General features: G+C 30.5%; 2 protein-coding genes across 2 annotated transcripts; both read left to right on the top strand.

Moving 5' to 3' along the window:
• The first annotated feature begins 451 nt into the window (after window positions 1–451).
• LOC137812946 (uncharacterized) lies at window positions 452–1,946 on the top strand. The gene is made up of 3 exons (XM_068615207.1): window positions 452–1,267; window positions 1,464–1,556; window positions 1,737–1,946. Exons 1-3 carry the CDS (start codon window positions 452–454, stop codon window positions 1,944–1,946), a joined length of 1,119 nt encoding a protein of 372 aa, XP_068471308.1.
• A 7,363-nt stretch (window positions 1,947–9,309) lies between these two features.
• LOC137812955 (uncharacterized) lies at window positions 9,310–10,805 on the top strand. The gene is made up of 3 exons (XM_068615219.1): window positions 9,310–10,125; window positions 10,272–10,415; window positions 10,596–10,805. The coding sequence occupies exons 1-3, from the start codon at window positions 9,310–9,312 to the stop codon at window positions 10,803–10,805; spliced, it is 1,170 nt and encodes a 389-aa protein (XP_068471320.1).
• The last annotated feature ends 6,161 nt before the right edge of the window (window positions 10,806–16,966 follow it).

Below are 16,966 nucleotides of genomic sequence, written 5' to 3' on the forward strand. Positions count from 1 at the left end.
GTTATTTTTGGTTTAAAGTAAATTGAAAACACCTTTTACATCCAACAAATAGAGACAACCAATGTCGATTCAAAAATTTGGCTACGCCAGATACACCATTATTGAGCCATCTACCATATATAAAACTAGCAACTAATTTCATATACACATACATTTACCCGCTTTAAAATTTCACACATCTTTAGCTAAGATCAAATGATCACCATCATGAGTCATTTATCTTTTTCTTATATGGTATGCTATTTTTATTGTTAATATTCTATTACTTTACCCTTTCTTTTCAATCTTATTTGATTCACATGTTTTCACAACATTTGTTTAAATCATTTACAAGTTTATCAAATGAATGACCCTAAATACATCTATTCATGGCTAATGTTACTGGTGTCTGGTGTGTGTGCAGGTTAATATGAGGACTATCTCTAAACTAACAATGATTTTTATATCAATAATGATATTGCTCTTTGGCACAACGCACTCGGTTGTTTTAGAGTCTGATGAGAATCATATAAAATCAGCTACTTTTTTGTCTGAACAATTTGAAGTGGGACCAGGAAAAGTTGCAGTGAAAACATTATTTGATATTGACTTTCCAAAGGGTCATATTGGCGTCAAGAGTTTTGACGTTGAAGTAGTTGATGAAGATGGTAATTCTGTACCTTTATATGAAACTTACCTTCATCATTGGTTTGCTGTAAAATATATTGAAAATATTACCATGTCACAATACATTAAAAAATCTCACGACCTTCGTAATGGTATTGAGTATGAAAGAAATGATGGTGCTTGCCAAGGTTTTTTGCTTCCACATTATTGGGGCTTGGGAGGAGAATCACGAGGAACATCCTCAAATCTTCCAGATCCTTTTGCAGTCGAATTAGGTAATCCTACAAAAATAAAGCATGGGTTTAAAGAAAAATGGTTATTTAGCATAATGGTTATTGATACACGTGGCGCATATGATAGAAAAGGTTGTTCAGAGTGTAGGTGTAAGCTTTTAAATCTCCCAAAGGACTTTTACAATGTCACAATGGACATTAATGGTAACTTATTGTCTAGAAATTATAAAGGAGGACTATTTTGTTGTCAAGATAACTTACAATGCAAATTAAGAAATGGTTTTCATGGCCCAACGAGAAAGCTTTCCCTAAGATACAAAATAAGGTGGGTTGATTGGGATGAACACCAAGTCCCTCTTAAGTTCTATATACTTGATTCAGCTGATCGTGTAAGATCAAATGGTTCTACACCAATTCATGATTGCCAGGTACATTATTTATTCAATATATACCATACTTTACAAATGATAAGCTAAATTTTGAAACTGACTTATATTCCAAACAAAAATATTAGGCTATTAATTACTCTTTTCGTGGGTAAGTGAATAACATAAATTTCTCAATTTTGTTATAGGTAGAATATACTATTCCAAGAATTCATGACAGTGACTCCCTCATGTTAAGAAAGCAAACATCCCAATGACAAAAGGTGGTTATCTTATATATGGCACTGCTCATATGCACACCGGTGTTGTGAATGCTACCTTATATGGACAGGTAATATTTGATATTTGTTGGTGTTCCTATATAGTCTATAACATGTAGATCAACTTATGCTAAATTTTGTGTGATTCATATATTCATTAGTAATAAATTTTGCTGATAAATTCTATACCTTTGTAAGAAATTGACTATTTTAATGCATCTTCTCTATATTTATGGTTTTGCTTATCTTAGGATGGAAGGGTTTTATGCACTTCAAGTCCAAAATACGGAACAGGAAAAGAAGCAGGAAATGAAAATGGTTACCTAGTTGGAATGTCAGTTTGTTATCCAAAACCAGGTTCTATTCAGATTAAAGATGGTGAAATTCTAACAATAGAATCGAGATATGAAAACAAGTTTCGTACTGGGGCTATGGGGCATTTCTACATTTACTTGGCGTAACAAATACTAAACAAAGATTTGAACATTTGATGTGAAACTGTTTATTTATCTTTTTGTGATACCTTACTTGAGTTTTGTGTAATTGTAATCCATAAAAACTTGTTCAGGATTATCACTATGAGTATTAATGTTGTTTTACTTTTAATGTACTACTTGGTTTACAATGGTATTAATCTTGATATAATGTGTCTTGTTGATGTATTATTTGCTATATATAATTATTGTTACATAACAATACAATAAAAAAAATGTAATTTGCCTATTGACTTATAACTTAAAATAAAGTTTGAGTCCAAAAATAATAAAGGATTTTTTTCTATTTTGTATTATTTTAAATCCTACTAGTATTAACATTAGTTTTCATAATAACAATATTGTTATTGATTTATAAAATATAGACATTCAATTGGGATAAAATAAACATCCAAATGAGAAATTTAAAGAATCATTTATCTTATCTTTAAACCTATAGGAATATTGCAACTAATTTCTTTTATTTCAAAGGTTACTTCAAGATAAAAAAAAATTGCAGAATTTTTACATAATAACATTATTCTAAGACAAAACACTTGTTTTATTTGTCTCTCATGAATTAATTTAAGATGAGAGATTTAGACTAACCTTTAGGGGCTAGTTTTTCACAAAACCTGAGATGATCAATGCATGACATACGAAGTTCAGAGGTCATGCTGTAAAAAAAATCTCCTTTATTCAAAGGAGTGGAGTGCGACTAGTCGAAGCAAAGAATGTTGGCACTCTTTGAATCCTGTCGTGTGAAAATATTAAATGTCATGGAAAGTAAAAACTCCATCCCACTAGTTGTTGAACATAATCCTCAACTGAGAAGGGCATGAAAATGGGCAGAAAGACATAAGTATCAAATGAATGAAAGGCAAGAATAGAGAATATAGTCCTTTTCCTATTTCATATGATTTAAACTACAGAAGGAACAATATGTGTAAACATTATTCAATGTATTTTTTTTTATAAGATGATGTTATACAAGTTATAGCTTTAAAAAACATGTATTGGATGTCAATTTTTCTTTGAAGAACCTTTTCTCTAGTAGTTAGATGATATTTTAATGCATAGTAATTGATCACTGTCGTTCCTCAACCAAATTAAAAACAGTTTTAGTGTAACATAGTGTTAGATTGTCTAACACCAAAAAGATGATAATGTAAAAAGATTAATTTACCCCAAATCGTCTCCCAACGAATATAATTGTAAATCTAGTTAAACACAATTTGAAACTTATCTACAAGGATTGAAAATTGAAATAACATAAAGTAAAGGAGAATTGTGATTGTTGTGATGAAAAAATAAAGGCGAAGAATAAGAGAATAAAGAGCAGGTGAATGCCAAGTTCTTCAACAAGGAATCTTCATTAGTTTTATATATATAATAATAATTATTCATTCAATATCGAAAGAAGATTGAAAGGACCAAACACTTGTCAATCAATTTAATAGAACTAATTAATAAAAAAACCAACCACTAATCATTCAAAGACCTTACTTGTCTCCATACATATACTTATATGATTTTCAGGCTTTTCCTCTGAATAAAGCAAACAAGAGGTTGATTAGAATCAAGCAAAGTAATAAAAATCCAATGAAAGGAAAAATTTGAATCATCAACATGCATTTAGAAAATATTCCAATAATAGAAATTAGAACTCAAAAGACCTTTATTGTCTCCATGCATCTACTTATATGATTTTTCAGGCTTTTTCCTCTTGAATAAGCAAACAAGAGGTTGGTTAGAATCAAACAAACTAGATAAAAATTCCAATGAAAGGAAAAATTTGAATCATCAACATGCATTTAGAAAATATTCCAATAATAGAAATTAGAACTCAAAAGACCTTACTTGTCTCCATGCATCTACTTATATGATTTTCAGGCTTTTTCCTCTTGAATTAAGCAAACAAGAGGTTGGTCAGAATCAAACAAACTAGATAAAAATTCCAATGAAAGGAAAAATTTGAATCATCAACATGCATTTAGAAAATATTCCAATAATAGAAATTAGAACTCAAAAGAAAGACCAGACCGTATAACACATTCAGTCATAGATATTGAAGAACAAACCTTAATTACACAAAACCTCAAAATTGTTAGAATTATAGGCCTAAAACAAGAGGGGAGGTGAATTGTATTTGAAAGATTTTCGCAAGTATTGAAGGTAGAATGAAAGGCTATGAAGAATTAATCAATGAAAAATTTGTCCAGCCAAATAGAAAACTGTTTTTAAGCTTGATGCAGAAAACAACCGGTTGTTTTACGAAACAATCGGTTGTTTTTATCAGCACTTATAAAAAAAAAAGTTAAAGCAGTTTAAAGAGTGTAAGGATAGAGAGATTCACACATAATGTTGATACTGGTTCACACTTCACCAAGAGTTGCATCCAGTCCCAAGAAACCACTGGGTATTCGACTATGTAATCAATAACATATAACAAATACACACACACACCAAAGAAGTGATCTTGAACCCCTCAAGAACACTCACTTTGATGAGAATCAAATAAAGGAGGCTTTTATTATTGAGGAAGAGGTCATTCACCTACACATTTTGATGTTCTTCCTTCTAGTCTTCTCAAAATTAAAAGAAGACATAAAATAAAGAGAGGATCAAGGCTAAAGCCAAAGAAGTCTACAAGCTTTCAAGAATAGGCTCATTTAAAATATCTCTCTTTATAGTTTCTTTTGTATAAAATTGTAAATAATATAGAATAGTGTTTAGGAAGGTGCTTAGAGGAAAACCATAGATACCTCTTTTGTAAAGCATCTTTAGGCTTTAATTTAGAATTTTCTAGAAGGTAACTCTTCATAAGTCACTATAGGGTTAGCTTATAGACTTTGGGTAGCTTGTGGTACAAACTTTGTAAGCTTCATGACCAGCCCTTGCTCCTATAAAAGGAGGGCTTAGGCCCTTCATAATGCAGATTTGGAATTGTAGTATCAAAACTCTCCCAAATTGGTGATTGAGTGTAGTGAGAACTTGTCTTCTACTCTTCCTAGTCTCATCTTGAGTGCCTTGGTTCTCTCAAGTGGCGGCATTGCACACTTATCTTGGAGCATCACACTTCAAGGGGCGTGTTCATCAACCAAGAACTACAACCACATAAGTCCTCTTCTTCTCCATCTTCTCATCCATTTCCGTGCCTATTTGAATCCTAAACATGTCTTAGGTTCCTTTCTGCTTTCTATTCGGTGTTCTTGCTTATTTCATGTTTCAATCGGTTAATCTTCTTTCTCCTTGGATTGTTCGGTGCATTTCAGTTTTGAAGCATTTTAATCGGTTCATTTCATTTGTTATGCAATTTAATCGCTTCATTTGCATTTTACATCTTTTAATCGGTTCAATTGGCAAGAAATGGGTCTTCCATGTGAGTTTGGTGTTTGGTGCAAGTTTTGGTGAGTTCTTGAAACATAGAACATGATCCAATTCTATTAAAAGTGCCTAAGCTATCTCCAACTCAAGTTGATTCCATAGAATGTCAAAGAATCATCTCTATCTTGCTATTGGAATCATATCACACTTCCTTTGACTACAACACAACACAAATCAGAACACCCTCTGACTCTGTGCAACAACAGATCTTTACAAAAATACAAATCAAAGAGAGAAATTAATAGAATACACCTGATGCAATCACAAATTGGATTGAAAGAATACAAAACAATCAATCTAGTCTTAGCAAAAAATCCAAAGCCTAAGCAATCTTGGAAAAACTGATTTTGAAAGTGTTAATTGAATCTATAACAATAGGAGCGTATAACCACTTATTTAACTCCAATCAGTTGTTAAAAACATTTAATGCAAAAGTCAAATCAGTTTTAAAACAAACAAAATAGATTGAATCAGTTAAACTGAATTCTATTAAAGATTTTCAAAAAATAGTGGGTTGATTTTCGAAACAACCGATTGAATTGGTTTGACAGCAAAGTCAACCAAAGTCAAACATTTTAAAAACCCCTCAAACAAGCTGAGAGAAAAACAACCGATTAAAACAAGAAATCAGCAACTTGTTTTTCTGCTTCTCTTTGAAAACTCATCTTTTCAAAAGGATTAAAATCAAATAACCTTGGATCAATTCTATGAGTGGATTACAAATTCAAACTACCCAAAACACATCTAGAAACCCATCATCAAAGTCTTCAAGCAATCCACATAGATTTGGAGGCATCAAAGTCAATGTTCAACAAAAATGAATTATGAAATCACACGATAAAACCTAAAATATTTATCTGTCCACGCGGAGGCAAAAGAAAATAATTTCAAAAAAGAAAATAAAACTAAGTCTATAGTGTGTTATGGGGCGCTCGAGTCCCCCTTTGTTCTTCCTCTGAAGTCTATATTTAAAGGTTCTTATCTTTAAGAATTTGAATTGAGATTCTACCTCAAATATCTATTTCAATTCTCTTTATAAAATGTGTTTCCTTCTTGTTACAAATTTCTTTTAGATATTTTCTTCCAGTTTTGTTCCAAATTTTCAATCTCGCTTATCTTCCATATAATATGTTACCAATCTTGTCTTATATATGCAATTTGGATTTTTTTATTAACTATTCCCAACACAATCAAATTTGTTGCGAGAGATATTGCAAAAGATTGAAGGAGATTTGCTTTAAATCAAGTAAGAATTGTAGAGAATTATCTTGTTGAAAATATGAAGAATATATTGTAGAAAATATGGAGAATATGCAAATGAAAAAATTTGCAGGAAATGCTAGGAATGCATAGTAGTAGACATCTAGAATCTTCAAGAAATCAAAGAATCAAGAAACGTGTGAATGAATTTCCTTATATCTCAACACATAAGAAGGTAATATAAATCAAAGAGTGAATTAAGAATGACCAAATTTTCTACATAAGCTCTCATTCTCTCAAATGTTTTAGGTTTCTAGAAATGCATGAAGTATAATAGCATGTGTATTGTGTGAATGGAGCATAACCTAAGACTACCCTAATCCAAACCTGCAAAACAACTTGAGAATTTTCCAAATGGATATAACAATTATTTGTACCCTAAAGTTCAATAACTAAACAATATAATCAATTAGGACATCAAAGTAAATAACAATTAATATATACTACAAAGAAGGGGAATCATAAACATAAAATTTTGACCACACTTTTATTCACATTTTATTAATAAGTATTGACTCTCTAAAAAAACCCCTATGAAATTGTCATCTCTCACAATCAAGGTCACGGCAGGACGACGAAAATCATTATAAATGACAAAGGAGTCACCATGGTAGATTATAAGGTAGATTAGTGAAAAGCCTTTAAAAAAAGAATGGCGATGCAATGCATAGTTCCACATGATTGGGTAAATATGTTATATATATTTATACCCATGGTGAAATTCAAATACAAAAATAGAACATCTCTTACTTATGGTTTTCCTTCTTTCAATGTCTTTATTTTTTTTTTGTTTTTCTCCTATTCTCTTATAATTCTTTCTCGCTTTTATTTTGCAACCCTACCTTCTATTTTTCTTAATTACAAATATTTAGGTTAAAACTACTAACTCCCAAACTTCCATAATGGGTTGAGTCTAAACATTAAGAAGATGAGCCCCCAAAAACGAACCCGTACCATAAATAAAAATGTTGATCGCTTTTTGTGTGTGAAGTGAGATAAAAGTCGCATGTGTGCAGAGTGAGTGGGTGAGGTTGTGGTTAATAATCAAGAGGGTGACACAAATAAAAAAAAGTGTGTGAGAGCTAAGGAAAAAGTGGTTACAGAAGAGAGAAAAGATTGACTAATAAATAAAAAAGGAGACATTTTATATTTTCTTTATTGAACTATAAGAAAACAAATATTGCAATTTTTTTATTATTTTATTTTCAATTACTATATATTATTAAGCTTTAAAAATATTTCCAATAAGAATAATTGAAATATATTCCATTTTTGAAATTTTGAAAACTAAATAATAAAGTGTTGTGATAACTTTCTCGCCATTCCTTTTGGAAAAGCTATTTGAGTAAGTAGGCTTCTTGTGAAGCTTTTAATGCTCTCTCAAGGAAAGAAACCTAAGGGAAAATTTTCAATTTTAGTGACCTTTAAAGCATAAGAAAGTGTTTTAAGAAGTAATTCATATCTCATTAAGTTACATTAGTTTTTACAAGATATAAGTGAAGTTATTTATAGAATGTGATATTTCCTTCCACTCTAGCCTATATGATGCAAGACTAAGCTTCATGTTGGATGACACTTTGGAGAACTTCATGACTGAATTTTTTGAACTCCTTTAAAGGCCTCTTGCAAGTGATATGGGACTTCTGTTTGAGTTTCACTTTACTCGGTTTTGCCTCCTTGACCCAAATGAATGCCCAAAGTTGATATAAACTAAAGTCCAAATCTACTATCTAAAAACTAAAAAAATTTAAACCTACACAAATATTTACAAGAGACTAAGAAGTAGAAAATTTAGCATTCTTCTTTCCCAACAACTAGGTTATATTATTATTTCTTGTTCTTTAAAGCTCTCTCCTATTCAATTTTCTTAGTTTTGGAGCTTTTAGCAAGATGACTTGTCATAATATTTTTATTAAAAAATATAACTTTGTATTTTTAAATTCATCTCTTTTATTATTATTTTAATATTTCAAATTTTCATTTTTTTCAAGTTAATTATACTATATTATTTGTAATATTCTTATCATTACCTTTATCTAACTGAAATTTTCATTTTCATCTATTAAAAATTATTTAAGTTAAAACATACAGTCATACAATGTATAAATATTGGTAGTTAAGAAAAAAAGGCCACAAAGAAGAAATCATCATAAGTTTTTCCAAACAAATTGTTAATTAAGTTGTTTTTACACCTACAAATAGCTATATAAGCTTTGAATAGTTTTGTACATTTGTAAAACTAGGTCACCATATGTTATTTTGGTTTAAAGTAAATTGAAAAACACCTTTTACATCCAACAAATAGAGACAACCAATGTCGATTCAAAAATTTGGCTACGCCAGATACACCATTATTGAGCCATCTACCATATATAAAACTAGCAACTAATTTCATATACACATACATTTACCCGCTTTAAAATTTCACACATCTTTAGCTAAGATCAAATGATCACCATCATGAGTCATTTATCTTTTTCTTATATGGTATGCTATTTTTATTGTTAATATTCTATTACTTTACCCTTTCTTTTCAATCTTATTTGATTCACATGTTTTCACAACATTTGTTTAAATCATTTACAAGTTTATCAAATGAATGACCCTAAATACATCTATTCATGGCTAATGTTACTGGTGTCTGGTGTGTGTGCAGGTTAATATGAGGACTATCTCTAAACTAACAATGATTTTTATATCAATAATGATATTGCTCTTTGGCACAACGCACTCGGTTGTTTTAGAGTCTGATGAGAATCATATAAAATCAGCTACTTTTTTGTCTGAACAATTTGAAGTGGGACCAGGAAAAGTTGCAGTGAAAACATTATTTGATATTGACTTTCCAAAGGGTCATATTGGCGTCAAGAGTTTTGACGTTGAAGTAGTTGATGAAGATGGTAATTCTGTACCTTTATATGAAACTTACCTTCATCATTGGTTTGCTGTAAAATATATTGAAAATATTACCATGTCACAATACATTAAAAAATCTCACGACCTTCGTAATGGTATTGAGTATGAAAGAAATGATGGTGCTTGCCAAGGTTTTTTGCTTCCACATTATTGGGGCTTGGGAGGAGAATCACGAGGAACATCCTCAAATCTTCCAGATCCTTTTGCAGTCGAATTAGGTAATCCTACAAAAATAAAGCATGGGTTTAAAGAAAAATGGTTATTTAGCATAATGGTTATTGATACACGTGGCGCATATGATAGAAAAGGTTGTTCAGAGTGTAGGTGTAAGCTTTTAAATCTCCCAAAGGACTTTTACAATGTCACAATGGACATTAATGGTAACTTATTGTCTAGAAATTATAAAGGAGGACTATTTTGTTGTCAAGATAACTTACAATGCAAATTAAGAAATGGTTTTCATGGCCCAACGAGAAAGCTTTCCCTAAGATACAAAATAAGGTGGGTTGATTGGGATGAACACCAAGTCCCTCTTAAGTTCTATATACTTGATTCAGCTGATCGTGTAAGATCAAATGGTTCTACACCAATTCATGATTGCCAGGTACATTATTTATTCAATATATACCATACTTTACAAATGATAAGCTAAATTTTGAAACTGACTTATATTCCAAACAAAAATATTAGGCTATTAATTACTCTTTTCGTGGGTAAGTGAATAACATAAATTTCTCAATTTTGTTATAGGTAGAATATACTATTCCAAGAATTCATGACAGTGACTCCCCTCATGTTAAGAAAGCAAACATCCCAATGACAAAAGGTGGTTATCTTATATATGGCACTGCTCATATGCACACCGGTGTTGTGAATGCTACCTTATATGGACAGGTAATATTTGATATTTGTTGGTGTTCCTATATAGTCTATAACATGTAGATCAACTTATGCTAAATTTTGTGTGATTCATATATTCATTAGTAATAAATTTTGCTGATAAATTCTATACCTTTGTAAGAAATTGACTATTTTAATGCATCTTCTCTATATTTATGGTTTTGCTTATCTTAGGATGGAAGGGTTTTATGCACTTCAAGTCCAAAATACGGAACAGGAAAAGAAGCAGGAAATGAAAATGGTTACCTAGTTGGAATGTCAGTTTGTTATCCAAAACCAGGTTCTATTCAGATTAAAGATGGTGAAATTCTAACAATAGAATCGAGATATGAAAACAAGTTTCGTACTGGGGCTATGGGGCATTTCTACATTTACTTGGCGTAACAAATACTAAACAAAGATTTGAACATTTGATGTGAAATTGTTTATTTATCTTTTTGTGATACCTTACTTGAGTTTTGTGTAATTGTAATCCATAAAAACTTGTTCAGGATTATCACTATGAGTATTAATGTTGTTTTACTTTTAATGTACTACTTGGTTTACAATGGTATTAATCTTGATATAATGTGTCTTGTTGATGTATTATTTGCTATATATAATTATTGTTACATAACAATACAATAAAAAAAATGTAATTTGCCTATTGACTTATAACTTAAAATAAAGTTTGAGTCCAAAAATAATAAAGGATTTTTTTTGTCTATTTTGTATTATTTTAAATCCTACTAGTATTAACATTAGTTTTCATAATAACAATATTGTTATTGATTTATAAAATATAGACATTCAATTGGGATAAAATAAACATCCAAATGAGAAATTTAAAGAATCATTTATCTTATCTTTAAACCTATAGGAATATTGCAACTAATTTCTTTTATTTCAAAGGTTACTTCAAGATAAAAAAAATTGCAGAATTTTTACATAATAACATTATTCTAAGACAAAACACTTGTTTTATTTGTCTCTCATGAATTAATTTAAGATGAGAGATTTAGACTAACCTTTAGGGGCTAGTTTTTCACAAAACCTGAGATGATCAATGCATGACATACGAAGTTCAGAGGTCATGCTGTAAAAAAAATCTCCTTTATTCAAAGGAGTGGAGTGCGACTAGTCGAAGCAAAGAATGTTGGCACTCTTTGAATCCTGTCGTGTGAAAATATTAAATGTCATGGAAAGTAAAAACTCCATCCCACTAGTTGTTGAACATAATCCTCAACTGAGAAGGGCATGAAAATGGGCAGAAAGACATAAGTATCAAATGAATGAAAGGCAAGGAATAGAGAATATAGTCCTTTTCCTATTTCATATGATTTTAAACTACAGAAGGAACAATATTGTGTAACATTATTCAATGTATTTTTTTTATAAGATTGATGTTATACAAGTTATAGCTTTAAAAAACATTGTATTGGATGTCAATTTTTCTTTGAAGAACCCTTTTCTCTTAGTAGTTAGATGATATTTTTAATGCATAGTAATTGATCACTGTCGTTCCTCAACCAAATTAAAACAGTTTTAGTGTAACATAGTGTTAGATTGTCTAACACCAAAAAGATGATAATGTAAAAAGGATTAATTTACCCCAAATCGTCTCCCAACGAATATAATTGTAAATCTAGTTAAACACAATTTGAAACTTATCTACAAGGATTGAAAATTTGAAATAACAGTAAAGTAAAGGAGAATTTGTGATTGTTGTGATGAAAAAAATAAAAGGCGAAGAATAAGAGAATAAAGAGCAGGTTGAATGCCAAGTTCTTTCAACAAGGAATTCTTCATTAGTTTTATATATATATATATATATATATTATTCATTCAATATCGAAAGAAGATTGAAAGGACCAAACACTTGTCAATCAATTTAATAGAATCTAATTAATAAAAAAACCAACCACTAATTCATTCAAAGACCTTACTTGTCTCCATACATATACTTATATGATTTTTCAGGCTTTTTCCTCTTGAATTAAGCAAACAAGAGGTTGATTAGAATCAAGCAAAGTAGATAAAAATTCCAATGAAAGGAAAAATTTGAATCATCAACATGCATTTAGAAAATATTCCAATAATAGAAATTAGAACTCAAAAGACCTTTATTTGTCTCCATGCATCTACTTATATGATTTTTCAGGCTTTTTCCTCTTGAATTAAGCAAACAAGAGGTTGGTTAGAATCAAACAAACTAGATAAAAATTCCAATGAAAGGAAAAATTTGAATCATCAACATGCATTTAGAAAATATTCCAATAATAGAAATTAGAACTCAAAAGACCTTACTTGTCTCCATGCATCTACTTATATGATTTTTCAGGCTTTTTCCTCTTGAATTAAGCAAACAAGAGGTTGGTCAGAATCAAACAAACTAGATAAAAATTCCAATGAAAGGAAAAATTTGAATCATCAACATGCATTTAGAAAATATTCCAATAATAGAAATTAGAACTCAAAAGAAAGACCAGACCGTATAACACATTCAGTCATAGATATTGAAGAACAAACCTTAATTACACAAAACCTCAAAATTGTTAGAATTATAGGCCTAAAACAAGAGGGGAGGTGAATTGTATTTGAAAGATTTTCGCAAGTATTGAAGGTAGAATGAAAGGCTATGAAGAATTAATCAATGAAAAATTTGTCCAGCCAAATAGAAAACTGTTTTTAAGCTTGATGCAGAAAATCAACCGGTTGTTTTTACGAAACAATCGGTTGTTTTTATCAGCACTTTATAAAAAAAAAGTTAAAGCAGTTTAAAGAGTGTAAGGATAGAGAGATTCACACATAATGTTGATACTGGTTCACACTTCACCAAGAGTTGCATCCAGTCCCAAGAAACCACTGGGTATTCGACTATGTAATCAATAACATATAACAAATTACACACACACACCAAAGAAGTGATCTTGAACCCCTCAAGAACACTCACTTTGATGAGAATCAAATAAAGGAGGCTTTTATTATTGAAGGAAGAGGTCATTCACCTACACATTTGATGTTCTTCCTTCTAGTCTTCTCAAAATTAAAAGAAGACATAAAATAAAGAGAGGATCAAGGCTAAAGCCAAAGAAGTCTACAAGCTTTCAAGAATAGGCTTCATTTAAATATCTCTCTTTATAGTTTCTTTTGTATAAAATTGTAAATAATATAGAATAGTGTTTAGGAAGGTGCTTAGAGGAAAACCATAGATACCTCTTTTGTAAAGCATCTTTAGGCTTTAATTTAGAATTTTCTAGAAGGTAACTCTTCATAAGTCACTATAGGCGTTAGCTTATGAGACTTTTGGGTAGCTTGTGGTACAAACTTTGTAAGCTTCATGACCAGCCCTTGCTCCTATAAAAGGAGGGCTTAGGCCCTTCATAATGCAGATTTGGAATTTGTAGTATCAAAACTCTCCCAAATTGGTGATTGAGTGTAGTGAGAACTTGTCTTCTACTCTTCCTAGTCTCATCTTGAGTGCCTTGGTTCTCTCAAGTGGCGGCATTGCACACTTATCTTGGAGCATTCACACTTCAAGGGCGTGTTCATCAACCAAGAACTACAACCACATAAGTCCTCTTTCTTCTCCATCTTCTCATTCCATTTCCGTGCCTATTTGAATTCCTAAACATGTCTTAGGTTCCTTTCTTGCTTTCTATTCGGTGTTCTTGCTTATTTTCATGTTTCAATCGGTTAATCTTCTTTCTCCTTGGATTTGTTCGGTGCATTTCAGTTTTGAAGCATTTTAATCGGTTCATTTCATTTGTTATGCAATTTAATCGCTTCATTTGCATTTTTACATCTTTTAATCGGTTCAATTGGCAAGAAATGGGTCTTCCATGTGAGTTTGGTGTTTGGTGCAAGTTTTGGTGAGTTCTTGAAACATAGAACATTGATCCAATTCTATTAAAAGTGCCTAAGCTATCTCCAACTCAAGTTGATTCCATAGAATGTCAAAGAATCATCTCTATCTTGCTATTGGAATCATATCACACTTCCTTTGACTACAACACAACACAAATCAGAACACCCTCTGACTCTGTGCAACAACAGATCTTTACAAAAATACAAATCAAAGAGAGAAATTAATAGAATACACCTGATGCAATCACAAATTGGATTGAAAGAATACAAAACAATCATATTCTAGTCTTAGCAAAAAATCCAAAGCCTTAAGCAATCTTGGAAAAACTGATTTTGAAAGTGTTAATTTGAATCTATAACAACTAGGAGCGTATAACCACTTATTTTAACTCCAATCAGTTGTTAAAAACATTTAATGCAAAAGTCAAATCAGTTTTAAAACAAACAAAATAGATTGAATCAGTTAAACTGAATTCTATTAAAGATTTTCAAAAAATAGTGGGTTGATTTTTCGAAACAACCGATTGAATTGGTTTGACAGCAAAGTCAACCAAAGTCAAACATTTTAAAAACCCCTCAAACAAGCTGAGAGAAAAACAACCGATTAAAACAAGAAATCAGCAACTTGTTTTTCTGCTTCTCTTTGAAAACTCATCTTTTTCAAAAGGATTAAAATCAAATAACCTTGGATCAATTCTATGAGTGGATTACAAATTCAAACTACCCAAAACACATCTAGAAACCCATCATCAAAGTCTTCAAGCAATCCACATAGATTTGGAGGCATCAAAGTCAATGTTCAACAAAAATGAATTATGAAATCACACGATAAAACCTAAAATATTTTATCTGTCCACGCGGAGGCAAAAGAAAATAATTTCAAAAAAGAAAATAAAACTAAGTCTATAGTGTGTTATGGGGCGCTCGAGTCCCCCTTTGTTCTTCCTCTGAAGTCTATATTTAAAGGTTTCTTATCTTTAAGAATTTGAATTGAGATTCTACCTCAAATATTCTATTTCAATTCTCTTTATAATAATGTGTTTCCTTCTTGTTACAAATTTTCTTTTAGATATTTTCTTTCCAGTTTTGTTCCAAATTTTCAATCTCGCTTATCTTCCATATAATATGTTACCAATCTTGTCTTATATATGCAATTTGGATTTTTTTATTAACTATTCCCAACACAATCAAATTTGTTGCGAGAGATATTGCAAAAGATTTGAAGGAGATTTGCTTTAAATCAAGTAAGAATTGTAGAGAATTATCTTTGTTGAAAATATGAAGAATATATTTGTAGAAAATATGGAGAATATGCAAATGAAAAAATTTGCAGGAAATGCTAGGAATGCATAGTAGTAGACATCTAGAATCTTCAAGAAATCAAAGAATCAAGAAACGTGTGAATGAATTTCCTTATATCTCAACACATAAGAAGGTAATATAAATCAAAGAGTGAATTAAGAATGACCAAATTTTCTACATAAGCTCTCATTCTCTCAAATGTTTTAGGTTTCTAGAAATGCATGAAGTATAATAGCATGTGTATTGTGTGAATGGAGCATAACCTAAGACTACCCTAATCCAAACCTGCAAAACAACTTGAGAATTTTCCAAATGGATATAACAATTATTTGTACCCTAAAGTTCAATAACTAAACAATATAATCAATTAGGACATCAAAGTAAATAACAATTAATATATACTACAAAGAAGGGGAATCATAAACATAAAATTTTGACCACACTTTTATTCACATTTTATTAATAAGTATTGACTCTCTAAAAAACCCCTATGAAATTGTCATCTCTCACAATCAAGGTCACGGCAGGACGACGAAAATCATTATAAATGACAAAGGAGTCACCATGGTAGATTATTAAGGTAGATTAGTGAAAAGCCTTTAAAAAAAGAATGGCGATGCAATGCATAGTTCCACATGATTGGGTAAATATGTTATATATATTTATACCCATGGTGAAATTCAAATACAAAAATAGAACATCTCTTACTTATGGTTTTCCTTCTTTCAATGTCTTTATTTTTTTTTTGTTTTTCTCCTATTCTCTTATATATTCTTTCTCGCTTTTTATTTTGCAACCCTACCTTCTATTTTTCTTAATTACAAATATTTAGGTTAAAACTACTAACTCCCAAACTTCCATAATGGGTTGAGTCTAAACATTAAGAAGATGAGCCCCCAAAAACGAACCCGTACCATAAATAAAAATGTTGATCGCTTTTTTGTGTGTGAAGTGAGATAAAAGTCGCATGTGTGCAGAGTGAGTGGGTGAGGTTGTGGTTAATAATCAAGAGGGTGACACAAATAAAAAAAAGTGTGTGAGAGCTAAGGAAAAAGTGGTTACAGAAGAGAGAAAAGATTGACTAATAAATAAAAAAGGAGACATTTTATATTTTCTTTTATTGAACTATAAGAAAACAAATATTGCAATTTTTTTATTATTTTATTTTCAATTACTATATATTTATTAAGCTTTAAAAATATTTCCAATAAGAATAATTGAAATATATTCCATTTTTGAAATTTTGAAAACTAAATAATAAAGTGTTGTGATAACTTTCTCGCCATTCCTTTTGGAAAAGCTATTTGAGTAAGTAGGCTTCTTGTGAAGCTTTTAATGCTCTCTCAAGGAAAGAAACCTAAGGGAAAATTTTCAATTTTAGTGACCTTTAAAGCATA

This window comes from Phaseolus vulgaris, chromosome 10, assembly GCF_000499845.2.
Source record: "Phaseolus vulgaris cultivar G19833 chromosome 10, P. vulgaris v2.0, whole genome shotgun sequence".
NCBI lineage: Eukaryota > Viridiplantae > Streptophyta > Magnoliopsida > Fabales > Fabaceae > Phaseolus > Phaseolus vulgaris.